This window comes from Loxodonta africana, chromosome 1 (genome assembly GCF_030014295.1).
Source record: "Loxodonta africana isolate mLoxAfr1 chromosome 1, mLoxAfr1.hap2, whole genome shotgun sequence".
In the NCBI taxonomy this organism is placed as follows: Eukaryota; Metazoa; Chordata; class Mammalia; order Proboscidea; family Elephantidae; genus Loxodonta; species Loxodonta africana.
Window position 1 is genome coordinate 230553309 of NC_087342.1, and position 24721 is coordinate 230578029.

The window sequence follows — 24721 nt, forward strand, 5'->3', positions numbered from 1 at the left end:
AGAGTTTCCAAGGAGCGCCTGGTGGATTCCAACTGCTGACCTTTTTGTTAGCAGCCATAGCTGTTAACCATGACACCTCCAGGGTTTTGTTCCATTGATATTTGAACACGAATTGTTCGCATTACCCAGGGATTGTCAAATTCCTCTAGCCAACTGAAAAAGTAGAATATTTAAAGGTTTGGAACCAGAGGCACAAGAGAGAACAGTGGGTAGAGGGAACAAGATGGAAGTAGATCATTTAGTTTAATAGTAGGGACATGCTCACTGCCTTCCATGTGGTGGGTGCCATTGTGGAAGTCAAGCCAGGCCCAGCAGGAAGAGCTTGTTCTTCCTCCCAAGGCCGGCGTTGGGCATTCTGGCTTTCTGATGCTGAGGGCTAGAAATACCTGGTTCCCGACACACCAGGTGGCAGTCTACTCATGATACTTTTATGTTAAAGCATAAACTCCCTTTTTTCTTAGTCCCTGGAAAAGTTAGAGGTCTTTTGCTTTTTCTTTCCAAAGCGGAAAGAGCTCAGCTGAGGGCCGGGAGACCTGAGAAGGACAGAGTTGTGCCCTGCCCCTGGTGTATCTCTTGGTGAAAAAAAAAAAAAAGAAGTGGCAGTTAAATACCTGCCCTGTTGTTATTGTGAGGCTCAGGGGAGGGGGTGTGTCAGGAAAGCATTTAGAGTGAAGCAGAGATTGCACACGTTGGTGTTGCTGTTGACTCGGCACCTGCCCTGGGCTCAGCTCTTGGCAGATATGTCTGAAGTCCTCACTTTGCAAGGATTCCTGTTTTACAAATGAGATAAATGGAGGCTCAGAAGTTCAACAACCCAAAGTCATGAAACCAGCGAGTAGAAGGGCTAGGATTTGAGCCTAGGTCTTTTGGTATCGCGCAGGCAACCGTGCCGGTGGTATGACGGTCACTGAGCTTGGAAGTGCTGGGGAAACATGGATCCAGAAAAGGCCTTTAAGTCTTCAGAGCAAACAGTTGGTTTTGTCCTGGCTCAGTGTGATTTTTGATGTCCAGCATTGAGGCTTTTTATAATGCCGTAGAAATAACGTCCATCCCATAATTTGTGTGTTTCAGATGACAGAGTTGTTGTAACTTATTCGAAAGGTCATCGATGTGATCAGAATAAGACTGCGTCCACAGTCATAGAGCTGACGTGTGCGAAGACAGTGGGCAAGCCGGCATTTGACAGGTGAGAAGGTTGTGGCATCAGAGAAAGACAATGGGACGTGCCCTGGGGAACTCTCCAGAACTTCTCCGGTGGTTTTCACTTGAGGGTTTGGAAATGTGTATGAAGAGCGAGGGTGTTTGGGTTGCCACGGTAGGCAGGGGCTGGTTTCTGCTTATCTGGGCCCGGGGGTTGGGGCTGCGGCAGTCCTGTAGTGTGCAGAGCTGCCCGCACAAGGAAGAGTTCCCTGGCGAAAGGGCCAATAGCACCCTCTTGAGAAGCACTGTTAATAGACTAAAGCAACTTCCTGCTCCTCGCTTGCCTCAGAAAACATGCTCCTAACTTTGTGTGCTAGCCGAGCAGTCTTTAGCTGGCCTCTGTCTGTGACTGTCACAGTAGGCGCAAAGGGGTGTTGATTGGAGTCACCTGGGGCCAACTGTCCAAGCAGCCTACCTTGGGCCCATGAGCAGCTGGATTCTATCAGGATTCTCCAGGCAGCCCGACACCAGGTGCTAGGGGGAGTTCAGCCAACAGAGGGCGTGTGAGAGCTGATGTTTGTGAACAACCGCCATCCAGCTTAGAAAGGGGAGACCCAGGAATTGTCAAAGGATTTCATCCATTGATGAACCTGAGAAGCTTATAAAACGAAATTTCAAAAATCTAGGAGCAAAATCCCAGCCTTTCAATGTTTCTGAATTTTGAAAAATGTGTGTATTGAAACAGGAACCTGTATTACTGATATGTTGGAGGGGTTAAGAAAAGTAAATACATAGTTCCTAGCCCAGAGCTGGGGCAGTGGTAGCTCAGTGGTAGAGTTCTCACCTTTTGTGTGAGAGAACCAGCTTCGACTCCTGGCCAGTGCACCTCATGTGTAGCCGCCACCCATCTGTCGGCGGAGGTTTGCGTGTTGCTGTGATGCTGAACGGGTTTCAGAGGAGGTTCTAGACTAAGATGGACTAGGAAGAAAGGCCTGGAGATCTACGTCTGAAAATCAGCCAGTAAAACCCTGTGGAGCACGACAGCCTGATCTCACTGTGCCTAGGGTTGCCATGGGCTGGGGGCTGACTCGGTGGCAGCTAACAGCAAACTCAGAGCTGCCTTCTGCATTGTGTCCAGAAGTTGTGAACGGGCCTGAGTGGCGCCAGCTGCCGGGGAGGGCGAGTGTGAACGGGCCTGAGTGGTGCCAGCTGCCGGGAGGGCGAGTGTGAACGGGCCTGAGTGGCGCCAGCTGCCGGGGAGGGCGAGTGTGAACGGGCCTGAGTGGCGCCAGCTGCCGGGGAGGGCGAGTGTGAACGGGCCTGAGTGGCGCCAGCTGCCGGGATGGCGAGTTTGTGCAGTGTCCTGTGGGTGGGCAAGGGGGCGGGGGCCTGTTGGGGCCTCCAAACCCAGGACTGACCTTCGTGGAAAGCAAATGAGTTTCACTCAGGGGCGTGGTGCTCTTTGTTGGTGTGTTCATCTTTGCATGATTTTTGGTCATACCTGCTGTCTTCCAGGTTTGATATCGACAGCTGCACCTACTACTTCACCTGGGACACCCGAGCTGCTTGCGCCGTGAGGCCTCAGGAGGTGCAGATGGTGAACGGGACCATCACCAATCCTATAAATGGCAAGAGCTTCAGCCTGGGAGACATCTATTTTAAGTAAGATATTTTCCTTCTGAGCACGGAAGTATATTTAAAATCAGGCCAGCAGTTCAGACCTTGCAGTGGCGGGAGCGCTGCAGGATAAACGTGTGTTTCAGCTGCTGTTGCTAGGGTAGGCGCCGTATTTTGCTTAAACTGAGAGAAAACATGACTGAATGATTAAGTTTTAACACCAAAGATGGTGATTCTCTTGAGTCTAAAAATAAAGTCCCCTTCTCCTCTCTGACCTGTAATAAGCCCCGGGTAGAAGCTGAAGCCTGAAAAATGTGTTCGAGTAGGAATCTTTTGGGCTTGCCTATTTGTAAAGAATGAGTTTTTAGCAGGGTGGCTGGGATGACTGGGGTGGCTGGGCCAGCTGGGCCAGCTGGCCTTACAGCCATCTGCACGCTGGGCAGAGGGAGGCAGTGTGGTGCCGGCCACTGGATGGAGGAAGACCACTGACTCTCAGAGAGTGGAAGTGGGGCCGGGTAGCAACACAGTTAGAGTGGGAAGTCTGTGCCTCGGAACTTTTGTAGATTCAGGAAGCACTGCTCCAGGTTGAGGAAGCCAGAAGAAAGCACCCAGCACCCTGTGGTTCCGTTGAGAACTTATGGTTTATGTAATAAATGACATTCTTGAAGGACAGCCAGATGAGCAGACTTATGTGATCTTCTCTGTCTCTGCAGGCTCTTCAGGGCCTCTGGGGACATGAGAACCAATGGGGACCAGTACCTGTATGAAATCCAGCTTTCTTCCATCACCAGCTCCTCAAACCCTTCATGCTCTGGGGCTAACATATGCCAGCTGAAGCCTAGCGACCAACGCTTTAGTAGGAAAGTGGGGACTTCCGATAAAACCAAATACTACATTCAAGGTAATCATTTTCCATTGGTGTTCCATTTAACTTCCTCAGAGGAAGAGCTTGAAAATTTTCATCAATAAATGCCCTTTGGTGGAAATTCTAGAACAGTTTAAAAACAGAACTCCTGCCTCGATATGCGTCCGTCAGAATGGGTGGCACAGTATGTGGAAGACCTAGGCGTTTCACGGTGGGTAAATCAGACCTCGGTTAACAAGCAAGCAAACAACCCACCAGCCAACCCCGGTCCAAGCTAGTGAGTCTCGAGTATGGTGGGGGGAGGAGGTGGTGGGGTGTGCGTATCTGGAGTTACTGCTGATTTGGTTTTCGGCATGGTAGTTAATTTATTTTGAAACTCCATGCTATACAAGGGTAAGAGATTTTATGTTTGTCAAAAGGGTTAAAAGAGAAGGTTGAGAGACACTTGCATACGTCTTAGAAATCGGTGTGAAGGGCTTGTATTGGCTCTGATAGAAGTGTTGTCCTTTGTTCCTTGCTGGCTGTAAGAGAACATGTCCACAGGCTGCCTGTCTCAGTCTCCTAGCGCTGCTGTAACAAAAAGTACCACAGTCGTGGCTTTAGAGAAATGGATTGATCTTCTCACAGTTCTGGAGGCTGAAAGTCCAAATCAGGGTCTCAGCCATGTCAGTTCCTCCTGTGAACCTCTCTTCTAGTTCCTGGTGAATTCTGGTGATCCCTGATTCCTTTGCTGCTTGTTTTTGTAGATATACCTGCCTCTGTCTTCATGTGGCGTCTCCCCCTGTGTGTCTGTGTCTGTTCTGCTCTTTTTGTAAGACACCCCTCAGAAGGGATTAGGCTTAGGACCTACCCTATTCTGGCATGACCTCATTAACACAACAAGAGAAAGCCCCTATTTCCGAATAGGATCACTTTCACAGGTACCAGCATTAGGACTTCAACATATCTTTTTAGGGGGACACAATTCAATTCATAGCACAGCTCATTTGTTTTTATTTTAAACAGCCTTTTGCTGTATGCCTTTCTGTAATTTGACTTTTGAACCATGTGAATGTATTAGCTTTTTAAAGTTCAGTGTGTGTAGGAAAACAGCCCACTCTGAGTGAAAAGGTGCTGAGAGAGGGAGGAAGAGGCTGCCTCCCTTAACACGCGTAGCCTAGACTAAGCAGAGGAAGGGCACGACTAGTAGATGTTCACTGTCAGCACGAGCTCCCAGAGCCACCACGCAGTCTTTGTGCCTTCTGTTCCTTCTGCTGGAAAGCCTTGGCTCCACCTGTCCCCATCCCTCAAAGCCTGGCTCAGTTGCGCCTCCTCGGTGGTGTCTTGCATGTCTGTACAGCTTCCAGCTCTGCCCTACAGCACTAGTCAGGTTGTCTTGTTCCTATAATAAGTACTTTCTCAAGACATACATCTAACTTCCAGAATGTGTGCGTTTGTGTTTATTCTTGGTGAATAAAATCCCGTTCTTGGCCTTTTCACTTCTTACTAGCACCAGAAGGTAGCCTTAGTTTTGAGACCCCTTTTGGCCTTTCACGAAGAAGTGGAGTTTGAGATCTCTTCATTAGTTCATCTGAGAGAGAAGAGCAGGACACAGTGGAGCTGCCGTCTTGGCCCCTGACTCCTCCCCAATGTGCTCCCCCACACCAGCCAAAGAACACTCTCTGCATTTGTGCATTACGTGAGAGCACATGGGGCCTTCCTGAGCCATGCCTGCACCTTGTGCCTCAGGGCCCCTTCTCATGGCCAGGGGCCCCCTGTTCATGGGCAGGCCTGTTCCACACACTATACCCTTGTGTTTACATCCCTGGTGCTCCACCAAGGGCTGTGAAGCATTTAGCCAACTCCATTCTGAGGGAGCAGAGCCCACACAAGACTACCCTGACTTCCGACCCAAATGCAAGAACCCCCTGGAAGCTGTTATGCTCAGAGTTACAGTTTATTATAGGAAAAGGATACAGACGAAAATCAGCCGAGGGAAGAAGTGCGTAGGGCAGAATCCAGGAAGTACCCAACGGGGAGCTTCCCTTGTTCTTGGTGTTCCCTTGGACTTGGTGTCCAGAGTCTTTAATGGGCTCCATCACATAGGCATGAGTGATTGATTGATTGCCCACGTGGTTGATCTCAGTCTCCAGGGCCACTGATAGCATGTAACCCAAAGCCCTCACTTTCTATCACATGGTTGGCCTTTTTGGCGTGGCCAGCGCTGACCCTAAGTCATACTGTGAGTTGAGGACCAAGACCCCGACCTCTTAGAGAGAGACTCAATTCTTTCCTGCACATTGGCCAGGGCAGGGGCTTGGCACGAGTGTGTGAGGGGCTTTTTTAAAGTGCGAGAGAAGTGTGTACATGGGGCATTGGATGAGATATGCCTGCGTCTCAATTTAAACCTCTGCAGACTCTTCACAGATGGTGAAGAGAGACTTGGCCCATTAGTGACGAGTTGATGATAACTGTTTTTTGCAGTTGTGTGTGGTTGCCTTCCTTTTTTGTTCAGAATTTTTTTTTTTTTATTATTGTGGTAAATATGTAACAAAACATTTGCAGTTTCAACATTCTTCACATGTACAATTCAGTGAGATTAATTACCGTATTTTTACGCAAATAATGCACGCCTTCTACGTTTGTTTGCCAACTGTGCCCTCCCTCTCTGAGGTATTTTCTTAAGTGCCGCTATGCCATTTTCTTTTTTTTACATGTTCCTGTAAAAAAAAAATTAGCGTACTTAGAAAATACCTCGCAAGGGGAGGGTGCTGTTGGCAAACAAACGTAGAAGGCACACCTTACTTGTGTAAAGTACGGTATGTTTATTGTGTTCGACCATCACCATTATCCACCGCCTTCTTTTCTGACAGATGGTGACCTTGATGTTGTGTTCACCTCATCCTCGAAGTGTGGCAAAGACAAGACAAAGTCCGTCTCGTCCACCATCTTCTTCCACTGCGACCCTTCAGTGGAGGAAGGGATCCCTGAGTTCAGCCACGAGACTGCCGACTGCCAGTACCTCTTCTCGTGGTACACATCTGCCGTGTGTCCTCTCGGGTAAGCTTGGCTCCGGAGCCCCCCAGTAGCGTGTGGTGGTTGATCGTTTCTCTCTTTGGGTGGACACTTACCAAGTGTCTGTTTTTGTGGGAATATCCAAATGTGTACAAAAACAGTTAAACTCTCAAAGCCTGCAGCCAGCTTTGACGGTCATCACGATCCTGCTGTTCTTGTTGCATGCCCAAGCGGCCACCACCTGCACTCCCAGGACAAGGGCCATTTTCCCCTGTGCGTGGGCAGGGCCTGCAGGGACCACCCAGGCACTGCTAACACTTCTCTTCCCGGCTGTTCCCATGCTCCCTGCCAGCTTTTAGAGGCAGATGCTGTCTCTCTATCCCCACTTATCTTCCCTTTGTGTGCTAGCTAGTACATGTTGTTTTGTGGTGAGGCTTCACGTTGGTTTGAGTGAAGTATCTTCTGTGTGTGAATGAGTGAAAAACTTACTCTTCAGATCTTGACAATCAGCGTATGTCAGGTTTTCACAGAAAATGAGGAGAATTCATTTCTGATCAGGGGAGCAAAGAGCACAGCCTCAGTGTGGTCTTTGGGAGCCACCTCTTCTGATGTCTGTTACTCTACCCAGCCCTACACAACCCCTTTTAGGGCATCTCGTCCAAAACCATGTGCTACAAACGGCTTTCCTCTTGGGTTTGCTGCTTCCTGTCCCATTCAGGCCACCATCTCACACAAGCTTTTCATTCTCTGTCCTGACGCTGTAAGACCAGGAGAACAACCACCTCTTGTCATGTGGTAGTTTCCTCCATCTCCTGAGAAGGTGCCCAACAGTCAGCAGACAGCAACGGTAGAGACAATGGGGGCAGAATTGCAGGACGCACCCTTCAGATCTTAATTCTCTTTTTGACTTTACACGGGCACCAGCCCAGCAAAGGGTGGGCAGCTTGGTCCTGAGTTCTCTCTCCCAGGAGTGTAGATGCGAGGATTCTTAGCTGCACCGTCACTGGAAGAGGCTCCTGGTTGAACTCTGACTGAGTGGCCCTTTCAGATTTTGAATAGTCGTAATGTCCTGGTGATGTCATTGGAAAATAAAAACTGGGAGCCCTTTGTAAAAGAAGCCAACTATGGATTAAATAATAAACGAAATGTGAAGTGAATGCTCCTCACATTCCCAGGCCTGGGGCACCCTTGCTCAGTGCCTCAAAGAGGCTAAAATGGCACAGAGCAAGCCCTGCTCTTGACATGGGTGGCCGAGCTCCCTACCCCTGCACTTTTTTTTTTTTTTCCTCCCGGGGGCTTTGCCCAGTGACGGACCCTGAGTGGGAGGACACTTTTCCCCTAGCCAGCGCTCTAGGAAGATTGTGACCTTGTATTAAAGAGCCAAGGAACCCTGGTGGTGCAATGGTTAGGCCTTCAGCTGCTAATCGAGAGGTCAACAGTCCAAACCCACCAGCCCCTCTGTGGAAGAAAGACCTGGCAATCTGCTTCCGTAAAGATTACAGCCTCAGAAACCCTATGGAGCAGTTCTACTCTGCACACATGGGGTTGCCATGAGTCGGAATCAACTCGATGGCAACTAGCAACGACAGAAACATGGCTGACTTAAGCAGACGGGCGCCTGAGAGAGCATCTGCCTGGCAGTGGCCTGCCATGCAATGTGACCTCCTTCCCTGGACTTTCCAGGATGGGCTTTGATGGCGAGAGCACTGGTGAGGACGAGCCAGAGCATCAGGGGCTCTCGGGACGGAGCCAGGCTGTGGGGGCCATTCTCAGCTTGCTGCTGGTGGCCCTGACGGGCTGTCTGCTGACCCTGCTGCTTTACAAGAAGGAACAGAGGTAAGGAGAGGCCTGCCGGGGCCCAGGTGGGCCGAGTGTGCAGTGAAGCAGGGGGCGTGGAATGGACTCTTGGGCTCGCTTGAGTCCAGCAGCAGCTAGGTCTTAGCGCTTTTAGTCAAATGCCCCGTCAGACTCCTGCCTCGGGCTCTGTTTACCATTGAATAATCACGGTCTCCTCTTTTTTAGGGAAATGGTGATGAATAAGCTCACCAATTGCTGTAGAAGAAGCTCAAATGTGTCCTACAAATACTCAAAGGTACTTTTCTGCTGACGGTCTCTGGTGTGCCTGCCCGCCCTCCCCATCCCCCCTTCCCATAATAGGGTGTTGTCAAGATTGTCATAAGGTCAGTCATGATGGTAAAAACATCATCATGGACCAGTGGAAATTTAGAAGGGAAAGACATTACCCCTCTTACCCTAACACAGTTTTTTGTGTTTTTCCTTCAAGTTTTCCTCCTTGTGGTTGCAACTGTTCCCTTGGAGGATTTAATATTTAGGTTGCCTCCACTTCTTTGGCTAGTCTTAAAAAACAAAAAAACAAACAAAAAAAAAACCCACAGTGAACATCTTTGTGTATCTGACATTTGGATTATTTCCCTCAGGTAAATTTCCGGAAAAGAGGCATTATTTGGGTCAAAGGACGTAAATAGTTTGTGGCTCTTGGTGCGTCTTGCCAAATTGCTTTTCAAGAGGCTCATATCAATTAGACTTTTTTGCACGTGTCCTTTCTGTGGCTTCTCTTACAGGCCGTGTCTCTTGCCTTGCCCCATGCAGGCACCTTCACCTGATGAGAGCCTGAGAGAGTCCCTTCTTGCCCCGCATTGCTGTCCTGTCACCTGCCTGCCTTCCAGCCTGGGCAGCTTTGAATTATCTTAGGGTTCTCTAGAGAACCAGCACCAGAACCAGTCACGCACGCACGTGCACACACGCACACACATACACACACAGAGGCGTTACTCCAAGGGATTGTCTTGCACAGTTGTCCAAAATCTTTAGGTCAGGTGACAGGCTGGAGACTTCTGTAGGCTTGTGTCTCAAGCTCTGTAGGTCGGGCAAAGAGTGCAGAGTTGAAAGAGCGAGTTTCTGCCAAAACATCTGTTTATTCACCTACTCTTCACTTACCGACTCTCTTGTTATCCGACATTTGACATTTTTGACAATGGTAAAAAAAAAAAAAAACACCTACTATCTGACTGTTTTGGGCATTGAGGACATATGTCTGGCAGGAACAAATGCCAGGGTGTAAGGCAAGAGTGATGATGCTGGCTGTGATGGTTAAAGTTACGTGTCAGCTTGGCTGGGCCATGATTCTTACGGCTTTGGTAGTTATGATGTAGTTTGGCAGTTATGTAATGAGGTAATCTGGCACTTATGTAACAATATAGTCATCGTCCATTTTGTGATCTGATGTGGTCATCCTCCATTTTCGCTAATGCTGGTTTTCACAAAATGACCTAATATTTGAAACTTAAGCATGTCAGTGAGGAGTGGGTATAGTCTGAAGGTAGACCATACTCTAAGGAACTTCCCTTTCAACTGATTGGTTGATTATATTTGATTATATTATGGAAGGTGATTATGTTACATTGCATTAGATTGCATTATGGAACAGCAGCTAGTCTAGCATTTGGTAAAACCACTGGGAACCATAGCCTAGCCACACTGATACATAAAATTAACCATCACATGAATGCCTTCTGCTTGGCTCTGCCCACATGTATCACTCCTGGGTCTGTTTGGTCTCAGTGCAGCAGGTGGGGGTTGCCAGCCCCAGCCTCCCCTCCCTGTTAGGGACTCTGGGAGCTGGGAATGTCACGATGTGGGGACGGGCCACCTCTCCAGCTTGGGTCGGTCCTGGGGTGGGCCATACAAGGAGGATAATGAGTCTCGGGGGGCTCATGTGGTCTCTGCTGTTGGTCCTGCAGGTCAACAAGGAGGAAGAGGCTGATGAAAATGAAACCGAGTGGCTCATGGAAGAGGTCCAGGTGCCAGCCCCCAGGCCTGGGAAGGAGGGGCAGGAGAACGGCCACATCACCACAAAGTCGGTGAAGGCCGATGCCTTCACATCCCTGCACGGTGATGACCAGGACAGTGAGGATGAGGTGCTGACTCTCCCAGACGTGAAGGTGCACTCTGCCCGAGGACCTGGGGTGGACAGCTCACACAAGACGAGCCCCCCGAGGAAGACGGATATGGAGCGGGATGACGACAGGCTGGGGCTGATCAGAGGCGAGAAGGCCAGGAAGGGGAGGCGCAGACCCGGCCAACAGAAGCCAGGAAACTCTGCCAGCCCAGTGTCCTTTCACGATGACAGCGACGAGGACCTCCTCCGTGTCTAACCCTGGTGCCTATGAGAAAAGATGCATCGGTGGCACAGCAAAGCACCTCCAACCAAATAAGACTTTATCGCCATGACGCTTCTATCATTTTTGCCTTTAACAAAAACAATTTCAAAAGGGAAGAGTTTTTGTGATGGGGGAGAGGGGTCAGGAGGCCCGGCGCTGCTCACATGGGTGCTCACGGTCATTGGAACACAGCTTTGCTCAGATTGGCCAGAGGGGGACCTCATTCTGGGTTCTACCCCCAGTCGCCACTCAAGGGCATAGCTGCATGCGTGTCCTCACGCACCGGCCAACGCATCTCAGAACAGGGGGCTGTTTTTGACAGGAAACCCTCTCTGCTTTAGTCCCCATCGGGTATTTGACCATTATATTTAGCATTTTAATTCTCTCCTCCTATTTATTGACTTTGACAATTACTCAGGTTTGCGAAAAAGGAAAAAAAAAAAAAAAAAGAAAATCCAGGCAGCAGCAGTATCTTCCCTGCGGGCCAGGGGGTCATCTCCTGGTTCATCCATCAGAAGAAGGGAAAGCTGTTAGTGTGCTGGGAGGTGAACACGGAGTCTGGGGACTGGTCAGTGGTTTAGCCCCTAAGTTAGAATACTCCGTTCTATCTTTTCTGCTTTCTGTTCTGAAGGGGGAACGCATACACACACGCGTGCACACAGACCCCGAGTGCCTGGGCTTTGGAGGCTTGCCTGTTCTATGCCTTTAGTAAGTAACGGCTGCCGCTTTTTGCATGACATCCTCAACCCTCGGTGGACAGAGCACATTTGTCAGTATTTCTTCACATGACCCACCCAGAGATGGATTTGTGTGAGTGAGTGGAGTTGAGATGTCCGAGAAAATCACTCTTTCCAGATTTGGGATTTAGTTCTCATCTCTTCAGGTTCTCACGATACCACCCTTACTGTGCTTATTTTTTTAAAGAAGTGTTGATCAACCATTCGACCTATCGAAGCCTTAATTTGCACAGTGCTTGACTTAGGGAATTGCCACGGGAGAGGGTGGGCTCGAACCTTGCCCCCGCGTGCTCCTGGATTTGTGATTGGAGGGAGGCCACCGTGGGACCCACGGTGTGGCCAGGATGGACGGGATTCCAGTGCCCTTCCCTTCATGGCCGGTGGCTCCTTTGTTGATGTTTAATGGGAGACTTTCTGGGAATGGCTCTCGCATTGTAGAGTTGTATATAGACTCATGGTATTCATATACTTAGAAGCAAACCGCCCTCCAGAATACCTTGGTTTGCACCTGGTGTGGCTGGCTTATTTGATTTCAACATGAGTGTATTTTTAAAAATTGATTTCTCATTTTTTCAAATTTACTGTAATATAATGTATTCAACAATTTCAATAAACGATAAATTATTCACTGGGTGTCAGACTTTTTCCCCACCTGGACAGTGCACAGTGGCCGAGCTCTTCGCCTGCCATCCTGCCTCTTGGTCCTTTATGTTTAAGTTACAAAAACGCCTTTCTGGATTTGGGTTTAACTTGAGCATCCTCACCGGCAGCATGTCAGTTTCTCTCAAGTCTTCTCTGTATGTATGTGGTCAGTGGAGGTCTGTTATCTGAGAGCGACTTCCTCACTTTTTTCGAGAAGTCATACCCCAGAGGGTTCTCCATTTTCCAGAACAAAGACTGTGGAGGTTAGAGTCTAGTGATACAGTGGAGCATCTCCACATGGAACTAATCTAAGGTTTTTCCTTACGGTGGTATTTTCTCTTGAATAAATTCAGTCTTCCGTCTTAAATTACCAGTTAGTCACTGAGCACTCCCTGCGTGTTAACATGAAGGCGGAAAGTTACCACTTTGTTAACACCAGACTTCTCAGGGTCAGCATCCTTCCCGTCATCTCATTTTTTAATTATCCAGTTGGAGTTGCCTTTTTCCCAGAATTTATGTCCTCTTTCCCGAACCATTAGGCGTTCTAGGGTCTTAAAGAGGTTTACGTTGTGACTTTTCAGGCATTACATTGAGGGACGCTGCTCTCTGAGCTGTTCCTAGCTTCCCGCCAAAACCACAAGGAAGCCCTCTTTGTGAAGAGGAGGGCTGACAGGGCCCTGCTGGTCCTCCTTGGTCAACTTTACAGCCGAGCTGGCCACCCTCCCTTTCAGAGATCCAGCCCTCGCTTCACTTATTGCCATATGCTCAGAGAAGGCGGCGTGGTCACTGCTTGGGATGATGGGCCTGAGGGAAGTTTCCACATACTTTGATTCTTAAGAACCTAAATAATCCCTACTCACCCACACCTCTGAAAAAAGAGCAACTGGCCTTGTCAACTGCTTTAGGCATTTTCTAGGAAAGCATGTCATGAGAGCTGCTGAGAACCCGTCTTTTTGGAGAAGTAATTTTTTTGATATGAGTCCCTTGATCTTGAGCGTCTTTTTAACACCAGTGGCACTGGCCTGCAGCACTGCCACTTCCCTCTTGTGCAAGTTTGATTTCCCAGGAGGTCCTGGCCACCCTGACTGGACCTGACCCCTGGCCTGGGAGGTGGGGGAAGGGAGCCACACAGGGGCCAGGTAAGGCCTAGTCCTGGTTCCTGGTCTCAGGAAAAGAAAGAAGGCCCCGGCTTCTAGGAACAGGAAGGCAGCTGCTGCTCAGAGCCTGCAGCTGCTTTTTTCCATGGAAAAGGGTGAGCAGTGTGTCACCAGGCCAGCAGGCATGGGATGGCGGGTGGATGTGCTGAAGGCAGGACCTCCACACACCTGGGGCCCTGGCTTCTCCCAGGACCTTCACACCTGGCTATTCTCCAGCCTGCAGAGGCTGTGCATAGGGGGGTCAGCACACAACACTCTGTGCAAAGTTTGATCTGCCTTCTGCCCTCCCTTCCGGAATTGCACAGCCCAAGACCCCAAGCCCTTCCAAAGGAGAAAACAGGTGGAAACTTCCACGTTGCAGCCCACTAGGCTGGAGGCACCAGCCCCAATGCCTCGTCACAGAAAGGAGTCCTGGAAACAAAGGCCTTTGCTTGGCTCCTGAGCCGTCTCTGGTCTGTCCATTCTTCATACACTGAGCTGAACCTTCAGGCCTGTGCCTGCCATGGCTGCAGCAGCGGTTGTGGGTGCTCTCTGCCCGGCAGCCCTCTGGTATCTCCCATCAGCCCCTCCACCCTGGAAGCCCATCAGGGTCTCTCTGATAGCCCCTTTGCCCAGTTCACTGGAGAATCTGGGCTGGTTCATAGTCAAGCCATGAGGAGCCTGCTCAGGGAGGTGGTAGCACCTGGTCAGGGCCCACGTGGGCCAGGAACACTGGGCTGTCCTCCTAAGTCGGGGACGAGGTGGCAGGAAACGGCTTCTCTGTGAACCGTGACGCCCTCACCACCCTGGGTCAGCCTCCAAGGCTGGGAGGACTGTTTAATCCAAGAGCTGTATCTGGGGTCAGCTTGGGGACCAGAATCAGCACCAGGCTCCTCCTCCCCCTCCTCCTCCCCCTCCTCCAAGAAGCAGGAAGGGATGAGAGGTCCCCCTCCAACCCGACCCCATAACCCTGGGGCTTGGTCATTGCTCAGATCTCTGCCCCAGGGCTGAGCAGACCCTCTGTGTGGTGTTTCCTGCGGCAGGGTGAGGTGACCCAGAAGAAGCCCAGAGCCTAGAGGGCCCTGCCATCCCCGGCTGTCCCCCTACCCCCAGCAGCTACAGAGGCTGGAGAGCAGAGAAGAAACCTACCTCTCCTAGCCCAACCTGCCTGGCTCCCAGGTGTCCCCGAGGGAGCAGCCCTGGGCCCTGGGGTATGCATGGAGCACCCTAGCCCAGGATCCAGTAACACCCTGGCCACCACACCCACCTGGCTCCTGGGTGTCTCTGAAGGAGTGGCCTTGGGCACTCTGCAGAGCCCTGGATGGTGTAGAAAGGGTTGCAGCATGACACACGGAAGGAGAGGGGGCCTGCCTTGGGCCTTGCCCCTCCCCGAGCCCCTTGTTTACTTTGTGTGGCTGGATAACCACGTGACCCCAAATGTAGCAATATTTCCATGGGCACATCACACCTGCATCCTCTGCAGCCAGGAGGTGCTGTGGCTGCTGGTGTCTCACCTGGGGCTTGCCTGGGGAAAGACCAGACTCCAAGAGCACATGGTTTTTGGCAGAATTCAGTTCCTTGCAGTATAAGGCTCAGGGCCTCAATTTCGTGCTGGTCATCGGCCAGAGTCCGCCCTCCGTTCTTTGTGAAAGAGCCACCCTGAGAGCTGTGGCAGCAGCATGCACCAGGGCAGTGGGAGCCCCTACAGCTGGCTCCTCAGCCTGCCATGAGCCCCAACCCCCACCCCCCAAGATTTGGCCAGGGGAAGGGTGAGGAGCAGGAAGGGAGAGACTGAGGGTGTGGTGGATGGACTCTCGGGCGGCCCCCATGACCTGCTTCCTGGTGCCCCCATCCCAGTAGCCCTTCCCCTCAAGTGTGGGTGGGACCATGGCAAAGAACAGAGGGCCGCCTCTGACTGACAGCCGGCGTGAAACTGAGGCCCTGAGTCCTTCACGGCAAGAAACTGAATTCTGCCAACAACCACGTGCTCTTGGAGGCCAGTCTGTCCCCAGACAAGCCTCGGGTCAGATGCAGGACCCACTGTGAGTAAAAGCCTGTGGATTTTACCAGAAAGCCCACATATATTGGATGTAAGCCACACCCCCAAGGAAACTCCCTTTTAGCTGATTGGCTGCTCATAGTAGATCTCATCATGGAGGTGATTACGTTATATTGGATCTCATTATGGAGGTGATGACATCATTACATAGCTTCCAAACGGCATCATAACTGCCAAACCACTGAGAACCATGGCCCAGCCAAGTTGACACATAACCTTAACCATCAAACCAACCCTGCCCCTTATTAGCTGAGCACCACTTGGGAAGTTACTTAGCCTCTCTGAGCCTTAGTTCTCATTAATAAAATGGGGATAACAATAGCCTACCGCATAGTTGTGAAGACGATGTTATTATTAATTTTCCGTAATTGGTCTAATTGGCTCACTGTTGGGTCCAGAGCTATGGCCTTGTGGCCATTCCCTACTCCATTTTCCAGGAGTCTACATCCTTCAAGTCCCTCAGAGACAAGTGGAAGTAGGCCTGAGAGGGGACACATGGTTCACCCACAGGGTCTCTATGGGGCCTGGGGACATGCGCTGAGGAGAGTCCAGAGCAGACTCTCATTAGGGAGTTAAGTGGCAGAGCTCACCTAGCACCTGCAGCCGTGTCCTACCACCCATCTGTCCGTATGTCCTACTGTGGTGGCTTGGGTGTTGCTGTGATGCTGGGAGCTATGCTACCAGTATTTCAACTACCAGCAGGGTCACCCATGGTGGACAGGTTCCAGAGGAGCTTGCAGACTAAGATAGACTAGGAAAAAAGGCCCTGGAGATTTACTTTTCCAAACTGGCCAATGAAAACCCTATGGATCACAACAGCATATTGTCCAACATACCGCTGGAGATGAGCCCCTAGGTTGGAAAGGACTCAAAATACACAGTGGCTGCAACAATGGATTCAAGCATACCAGTGATCATGAAGATGGTGCAAAACCAGGCAGCGTTTATTCTGTGGTGTACAGAGTCACTATGAGTCAGAGCCGACTTAATGGCAACTAACAACAAGACAACAACATAGCCATGTCAAGCAATTAGTTTGCCATCTTCTGTTTATCTGGGTTATAAAAAAAGTATTCGAATAGATAACCTCTTCAGAGGATCCTTGGAGCAACCGAGAGGAGGCTGCCAGTACGCCCTCGCGCTCTCTTTGATGAGCTCTGCTTCTCTGAGGGCTTGACCCAGGTTAACCTGCTTCCCAGTTAAGCAAACAAATCAATGGTCCCCCTCACCCTGACAGCCACACCACAGGTAAAACATTACTTCTAGTTGGTCACCTTCCAGAAGAATCATGCTTGGACAGCAACTTGATTTCAAACCATCCCATTTCAAAAACATCCCAATAAATCATTGAACTGGGCCACTGCAGCCCACAACAGGGCTGGCCAGGGGGTTGCGGCCCCTGACACCACCATGGCAACAGTGGATGATATTCTGGGGCAGATTGGGGGCTTCGGCTGGTTCCAGAAGCAAGCCTTCCTGACCCTATGCCTGCTCTCTGCTTCCTTCGCCCCCGTCTATGTGGGAATCGTCTTCCTGGGCTTCACCCCCGACCACCGCTGCCGGAGCCCTGGGGTGGCCGAGCTCAGCCAGCGATGTGGCTGGAGCCGGGATGAGGAACTGAACTACACTGTACCTGGACTGGGGGTTGCGGGTGATGCCTTCACCCACCAGTGCTTCAGGTATGAGGTGGATTGGAACCAGAGTGCCCTTGGCTGTGTGGACCCGCTGGCCGGCCTGGCCGCAAACAGAAGCCACCTGCCACTGGGCCCCTGCAGGCACGGCTGGGTGTATGACACACCTGGCTCCTCCATTGTGACTGAGGTGAGAACCAAGCTGCCACTTTAGGTAACTCGTGGGCTTCAATTGCAGTGTGCAGCAGACAATACATCCTATGGGGTTTAGTTTCACATCGGGAAAGGGTTGTGAGAGTTGTATTTATCAGGTACTTGCAGTGTGTCAAGTTCTGTGCTGGGCACTCTTCATGACTTCTCTCTGTTCACTGTCCCACTCAACTCTGGGTACTAGAGGAGGAAGCTGAGGGTCAGAGACCAACACATGCCAGACTGAGCTGGGTTGTTTGGAAAGCAGTCCATGGGGAGACCAGGGGCCGTGATGGACACATGATGTCTACATCGTGGTGGCCATGGTGATACAGAGGTGCCTGGGTGGCACAAACGGTTTGCTCTCGACTACTAATCGAAAGGTTGGTGGTTTGAACCCACCCAGATGTGCCATATAAGAAAGGCCTGGCAATCTACTTCCATAATGATTATAGTCAAGAAAAACCTATGGAGCTCAGTTCTACTCTGTAACACACTGAGTTGCCATGAGTTGGAATCAGTTGGATGGCAATGGATTTGGTTTGGTTCAGGTGGTGATGTGGAACTTGCCCTGGCTTTGGAGTCAGACTCTTTGGTTAAACCCCAGCCCTGCTTCTTATTAGCTGAGCATCGCTAGATAAGTTACTTAGCCTCTCCGAGCCTTAGTTACCATCACTAAAAGGGGGATGATGACAGCCTACCTCATAAGGTGTGAAGTTCAGCAGAGATTTGTGAAGGCGCCAAGCAAACATAGAGTTATACTGTGAAACCCCACATATGCCTCATGGGGAAGGGTGATGGCATCCAAGAGGCCTTGCTTGGATTGTTTAATTAGTTACTTGGCCAGTTTGCTTCAAGAACATTTTAACAGAGTGACCGTACGTATTTTTCCACCACGGCCCCTTTTGAAAACATTGCACTCTGACAAGTACAAAGAAGAAGAATGACTTTTCAGGAACACTCAGCAGATTCCTGCTGGGAAACTATAAGAACCTGAGATGGAGAAGTGTTTATTCTCTGTGACTAATAGGTTCTGCTTTCGAAGGATCAGTCTTTGGTGTAGGGTTGCCTGATAAAATACAGAACCAGTTAAATTTGAATTTCAGATAAACAACAAACACATTTTTAGCTTAAGTGGTGTTGTTGTTAGGTGTCATCAAGACAGTTCCAACTCAGAGCAATCCTATGTACAACAGAACGAAACACTGCCCAGTTCTTCACCATACTCACAATCGTTGCTATGTTTGAGCCCATTATTGCAGCCACTGTGTCAATTCATCTCTTTGAGGTTCTTCTTCTTTTTTGCTGACCCTCTCCTTTCTCAGCATGATGTCCTTCTCCAGGGACAGGTCCCTCCTGATAACATGCCCAAAGTATATCCCAGATATTGCATGACATTTGATACTGATAACTGAGACAGGGAATACAAATATTACATAGGACACACTTATACTAAAATAAAATGTATTGCTTATCTGAAATTCAAATTTTAACTGGGCACCCTATAGTTTTATTTGCTAAATCAGACAACCTGCCTTAGTGGCAAACCAAGAAGCTTGGTCTTATTTAGGCAAAGGAGCAAGACGGCATAGCTGGGCATTGCAGTTGGCCTGGCAGTGATGTGGTAACTTCATTGGAGAAGAGCGACACGTGACGAAGCCAAAATAGGGCCTTGGTGAGACATGTCAACCAACATGGTTGTCACAGGCATGGAAGGAAGAAATGATTTAAGAGATGTGGACATTACATGGTTGAGGAGAGAGAGGGTTCTGGCTTTGGGACCTGAGTGAATAGAGCTACTATAACTGAGGCTCATGTATTACTTATCTAGTGCTGCTATAATAGAAAAACCACAAATGAATGGCTTTAACAAACAGAAAATTAATTTTCTCACAGTTTAAGAGGCTAGACGTCCAAACTTGGGGCACCAGCTCTAGAGGAAGTCTTTCTCTTTTGGCTCTGGGGGATGGCCCTTGTCTCTTCAGCTTCTGTTTCTTTGCTCCTTGGAGAGCTCATGTGGCGTGGCATCTGTCTTCCTCCGCTGTGCTTTCTTGCTGCTTGCTTAATCTGCAATTAAGATAGATTTAAGGCACACCTATACTAATTTTATTGCCTCATTAACATACAAAGAAAACCCATTCCCAAATGGGATTATAACCACAGGCTGTAGTAGGGTTCACAACACATATTTTGGGGGGATTCAATTCAATCCACAACAGCTGGAAGGAGCAGGTTGGGGAGGTGGAGGTGTGTGGTGAAGCCCTGACCTAGGTGGGTGGCAGTAGAAATGGAGAAAAGGGGACAGATGCAAGGGGAAGAAAAGGGCTGGAGAACCAATTGGCTATCTGTGGCGATCGAGGGGTGGGCTTTAAAGTGACCCCAGGCCTAGAGGTCTGGAGGATTGGGAGAACCCTGGAGCCATGCACAGAGAAAGTGAAGAGGACGTGATTTTAGCAGAAACAGTTCATTTCGGGGCATCCTGAGTCTGAAGAGCAGGTGGCTTCAGTTAGCGGTCTTCAAAGGCAATTGGAAGCATGGTAACTCTAGGGCAGAAGGGCAATAGGAATTAGCTCCTCTACGGGAATTCTCTTCCACTTCAATTCTCCCCTGGGTTGCTATAAAGCTGCCCTTGCCTCCACACCTTATCCTAAATTGAAGATTTTTCTCAGAGAATTAACCTTAGTTATTCATTCCTGCAGAAATAATTTTTAACCTAGCATTGCCTTGGACATTGGAACTTGCTTAAGGGAGGAAGAGAAGCCAACTCATTTGAAAACTACATTTAACCTTGCTCCGAGATGTAGGGACTGGGGTTGTGGGGTCCATTTGGGGAGGGATGTGGAAGTTCCCTGATTGCCTCCCCCTGGCTGCTCCTCTTCTGCTCTCTCAGCTACAACCCCCACCTTCTGTTCTCCATTGGCCACGAATGTTGAACAAGAGAGAGAGAGGACTGGAATCAAGTTCAGAGAGGGTGGTCACATCAATGTTTCCTGAATTCTGATCCTAAGCTCACCTGAATTCTCACTCCTGACCCACTGAAGCAGAACCCACAGGGAATCTGAACTTCCACAAGGTCTCCGGGTGATTCTTGTGACCGGGCAAGTTTGGTGAACATTGCCTGTCCCTTTATGTCTCATGGTGATCCCATGTGTGTTAGAGTAGAACTGTGTTTCATAGGATTTTCAACGGCTGATTTTTTGGAAGTAGATCCTCAGGCCCTTCTTCTGAGGTGCCTCTGGGTAGACTCGAACCACCAACCTTGTTAGCAGCCGAGCTCATTAACTGTTTGTGCCACCCAAGAGCTTAGGGGTAACTTAGGGGGCAGAGTGAGTTTTCAGTGGAAGGCGGGGTTAGAAGAAAGGCAGAGGCGCTCCATATTCTCAGCCCCTGAAGTCTCTTGTCCCATGATGGTCCCAGGGAAAGACCAGGGTGTCTTCAGAAAGGGCAGCAAGGGCAGCAGGAACATCTTACAGGGACACTGACATTCAAAGATTAAAACAAAAACCAGAAATCATGTTCAAGAAAGAAAGAAGCTGAGGCTCAGGGAGAACAATTCCACCGGCTTCTCCCCACCTCACAACTTTCATGAAATCTACCATCAAGGCACAACGGTTAAGTACTTCAACCGCTAACCAAAAGGTTGGTGGTTTGAACCCACCAGTGGCCCTGCGGGAGAAAAGACCTGTGGATCTGCTCCTGTAAAGATTACAACCATGGAAACCTTATGGGGCAGTTCTACTCTATCCTCTAGGGTGCTATGATCCGGAATCGACTTGACGGCACCCAACAACAACAACGGAGCAGGTTGTCTTAGGCAATGTGGCTGAAGGGGCCAGGAGAAACAGTTGGGCAGTTGTAGGAAGAGTTGGTCAGAAGGCCAGACTGCCCTAGGACTTTCTGCCCCAGTGCCTACCCACTGCCAGAGCACAGACCAGCAGAGGAAATCAAAGGAAGCACAGGCAGGAAAGTTAGAAGGTAGGTGGTCACCTGGAAGAAGCTCTATGAGAAGGTGCGTTTAAAGCTGAATTTTACAGGAAATAGACGTGGATTGGTGGAGAGAGTGAAAGTGATGTGCATGAAGCAAACCACATGTTCCCACTGAACTGCAATCCTCGCTTGAGTGAACAGGTAGGAGGTAGAGGCCCATTCTTAGTTCCTTTTTTTTTATATTGTGCTTTAGATGAAGGTTTATACAACAAATTAGTTTCTCATTAAACAAGTAATACACATTGTTTTGTGACTTTGGTTGCCAACCCCGAACATGTCAACACTTTCCCCTTCTTGACCTTGGGTTCCCCGTTCCCATTCATTCAGCTTTCCTGTCCCCTACTGCCTTTATGTCCCTGTCCCTGGGCTGGTGTGCCCATTTAATCTCATATACTTGATTGAGCTACGTGTGTTATTGTTTTATGGTCCTGTCTAATTTTTGGCTGAAAGGTGAACCTCAGGAGTGACTTCAGTACTGAGTTAAAAGGGTGTCCTGGGGCCATACTCTCGGGGTTTCTCCAGTCTCTGTCAGTTGGTTATTAATTCCTGAGAGTCAGGTTGTAACGTAGATTTCTACTCACATTTTGTAATAAAGTTGCCCCTGTCATACGTCGCCTTCCAGAGTGAGATCTGGGAGAAGAGTTAAGGTATCTTAGGGTTCAGAGGTGAGTGGATGGTACAGCAGTGGGATGCGGCTCTTCTTTCAAGAAGTTTGCCTGGAAGAGGAAAGGAAGGACCGGCATGTAAATGAGAAGGCCGGATGAGCAATTGCTCTTTTGAATTCGGGGAACTATGTCCTGTTGGAAGGTAGAGAAGATAATGGAGAGGTAGAGGGGCTCATGCTGGACAGCTTTCCAGTTTTAAGTTCCAGTGGGTGCCGTTCTGTACTTGTCACTAAAAATACCTGTGAAGACACTGAAGTCAGTGAAAACTCACAAAGGCACCAACGAATAAAATACCCAATTGCCAGATCCAAGGAGGACAGTTCTCAAAGACGTTCGGAGCAGAATCAGAATGGCCACCTAAAACTAAACAAACCTACCTGCTTGAAAGAAGGTAGGGAGACACGGTGTCGCTCTCCTACTGCCTCCTGACTTGAGGCCTGAGCATTGTTTTGAGACATGGCTCTGTTTCAAAGGTGGCCACAGCAATACTGCTGCCCGCCATCCTTGTCTTGATCTGTATTACCTTTATTCAATCTGAGAAAGCAACTGGCATGTTGGACAAGGGGGTTGGGGAGAATTTACAATGGCCATTCTCTCCTAGAGTATGCAGTCCCAGCAAGTAAAGCACTGTGGTGCTGGGGGCAGAGGGAGGAAAGGTTCCTCCCACTTGGACAAGATGGAGATTTAAAAAATGTGCTTCATCAGTTAGCGTGTCCCAGAACCAGACGATACATGTAGGAGAAGATGCCTGCTCAACCCACCAAAGCAACACTGGCTAATTTTCTTCTAGACACTGGGAATTAGGCTGGTTGCCACGTACACCATTTTGCTTCTAGATTTTTATCAGAGATTACTCTACCAACACCCAATGGCCAAGCCATATGCCCAGTATGTTAGCAGGTTTGGATAGACTTCTTAGTTCCAGGACTTGAAAACAGGAAAAAAGCCCAATAATATAGAATCACTGAAAAAAAATGCAGAAGAAGGGAAAAAGAGCACCACAAATTCAAGGAGAAACAAATCCCCCAAAATGAATTACCACAGAATCCAGAAGAAAATACTGTATAGTCATTAACAATCACATTTTCAATGCAATTTCAATGATACGGAAACACGACCATTACCAAGTAAGTGAAAATAAGTTTCTGTATGACCTTGAGTGAGTTACCTCTTCAAGCTTTTGTTTCCTCATTTTTCAATCAGGGAATATAATTCATACCACACTGGGTTGTTTTGAGACCTGGCAATCAGCTCCATAGGAAGCCCTATGGGGCAGTTCTACTCAGTCACATAGGGTTGCTATGAGTTGGAAATGACTCAGCAGCACACAACAACAACAACTACAACGACAGGATTGTTTTGTGGACAAATAGGTAATCTATGTAAAGTGCTTTAGGATAATGTCTGGCAAAATATAAGCACTCAATAGATTTGAGGGGTTATATTCTGTTGCTATCATTAGTTTTACTTTAAAGTACATATTGAATTGAAGTGATTTTGATAATTGGCCTGCAATTGGGTTTAATAACTTCAGGCTAAACTAACAAAACAATAAACTCATCTTAGCTTTGTTAAGGTTAAAAAATGAAACAAAAATACTTTGAATTTTCCATGGTGAGGCCTCACAGCACACTGCAGTGATTCTCAAACATAATTGAATTTTGGAATAGCCTAGGGGGCTTTTAAACATACTGCTGCCTGTGTCCCACCTCCAAAGTTCTGAAATCATTGGTCTAGGGGTGTGCCCTAGGCACTGGGATCTTTGAAAATGCCCCCAAGTGATTCTACCGTGAAGCCAAGTTTGGGAACCTCCGGTGTCAAAGTTGACCCTGGAGTTGAAGAGATCTAGGCTTGAACTTACGCTCTGTACTCTTCTTCTATTTTTCTGATCTTAGTTACTTAACTCCTCAGGGCCACTGGTGTTTCATCCTTACAAAGGGGGCAGTTAGTATTTCACAAGAGTATTGAGGGAATTAGATGAGGAAATAGGAGTCCTGATCACAGTGTCTGTCATGTACACATTCAATAGCTATTGGTTTTCTTCCTCCCTCCATCCCTTCTCCCTTTTATCCTGGCTACAAGCTCAACAGTCTTCCATTTGTTGGTTTTATTAATTTCTTTGAACCAACACTGGAAAAACATGTTGTATTTCTTTCATTACATTTATTTATTTATTTTTTTGAAAATTACCTTATTGTATTCCTTTTTAGAAAAATCATCCAATGGTCTTGTGAGAATCAGTTCATCCGTTCTAGCCGCCTTTACCAAAGACACTTTGTTCTTTGATAACCAACTGTCAATGGAGAAACACTTGATGATGGTCTCTTTAATGAATATACAATGAGATTGTTATAATGATATTAGTAATAGAACGAAATTACTGCAAAATTGGCCAGAAGTACCGAACTTTGTCTTATGAGAGGAAAATCTGTGAAACACTCAAGGGATACCAAGGTTTGTGTCATACATTTACTTTGTCAGGAGAAAGGATATAAGGGTTTAGTTTTGATTTATAAATGGCTTTGTGTTTTTGGCCCTTCCCTCAGTTTAACCTGGTGTGTGCAGATTCCTGGAAGGTGGACCTGTTTCAGTCCTGTGTGAATGTGGGTTTCTTCCTTGGCTCCTTGGGAATTGGCTACATTGCAGACAGGTAAGTAAAAGCCAGTTCCGTTAAACATGTCATCAATGGCACGAGGAGAGTGAGTTCTAGGGGGCAACAACGGAAGAAGAAGAACAATTAGAATCTATTACAGAAGTTGGTGGAGAGAAGAATTGATGGTGCTTCTAACACTGCCAATTGGTGGTGGGAGATGGGGGACCTAAAGGAGGTTTCAGGTGTATTTCAGGATTCAAGACTACATATAGATTGTATGGTAGG

General features: G+C 48.6%; 2 protein-coding genes across 3 annotated transcripts in view; both read left to right on the forward strand.

Annotated features, from left to right (window-relative positions):
* Nucleotides 1-11251, forward strand: part of IGF2R (insulin like growth factor 2 receptor) — a 122968-nt gene extending 111717 nt beyond the window's left edge. Inside the window, exons 42-48 of the mRNA XM_064292987.1 lie at nt 1072-1186; nt 2656-2802; nt 3471-3658; nt 6475-6661; nt 8300-8452; nt 8639-8708; nt 10378-11251. Coding sequence (XP_064149057.1) covers nt 1072-1186; nt 2656-2802; nt 3471-3658; nt 6475-6661; nt 8300-8452; nt 8639-8708; nt 10378-10791 — 1274 coding nt within the window. The 3' untranslated portion in view covers nt 10792-11251. The remainder of the gene's footprint in view (nt 1-1071; nt 1187-2655; nt 2803-3470; nt 3659-6474; nt 6662-8299; nt 8453-8638; nt 8709-10377) is intronic.
* Nucleotides 11252-16699: 5448 nt separating this feature from the next.
* The window catches only part of SLC22A1 (solute carrier family 22 member 1), a 38702-nt gene continuing 30680 nt past the window's right edge, over nt 16700-24721 (forward strand). For both annotated transcript variants that reach the window (XM_003419207.3, XM_023559348.2), the window contains exons 1-2: nt 16700-17192; nt 24390-24493. In XM_003419207.3, coding sequence (XP_003419255.1) covers nt 16782-17192; nt 24390-24493 — 515 coding nt within the window. In that variant the 5' untranslated portion in view covers nt 16700-16781. The remainder of the gene's footprint in view (nt 17193-24389; nt 24494-24721) is intronic.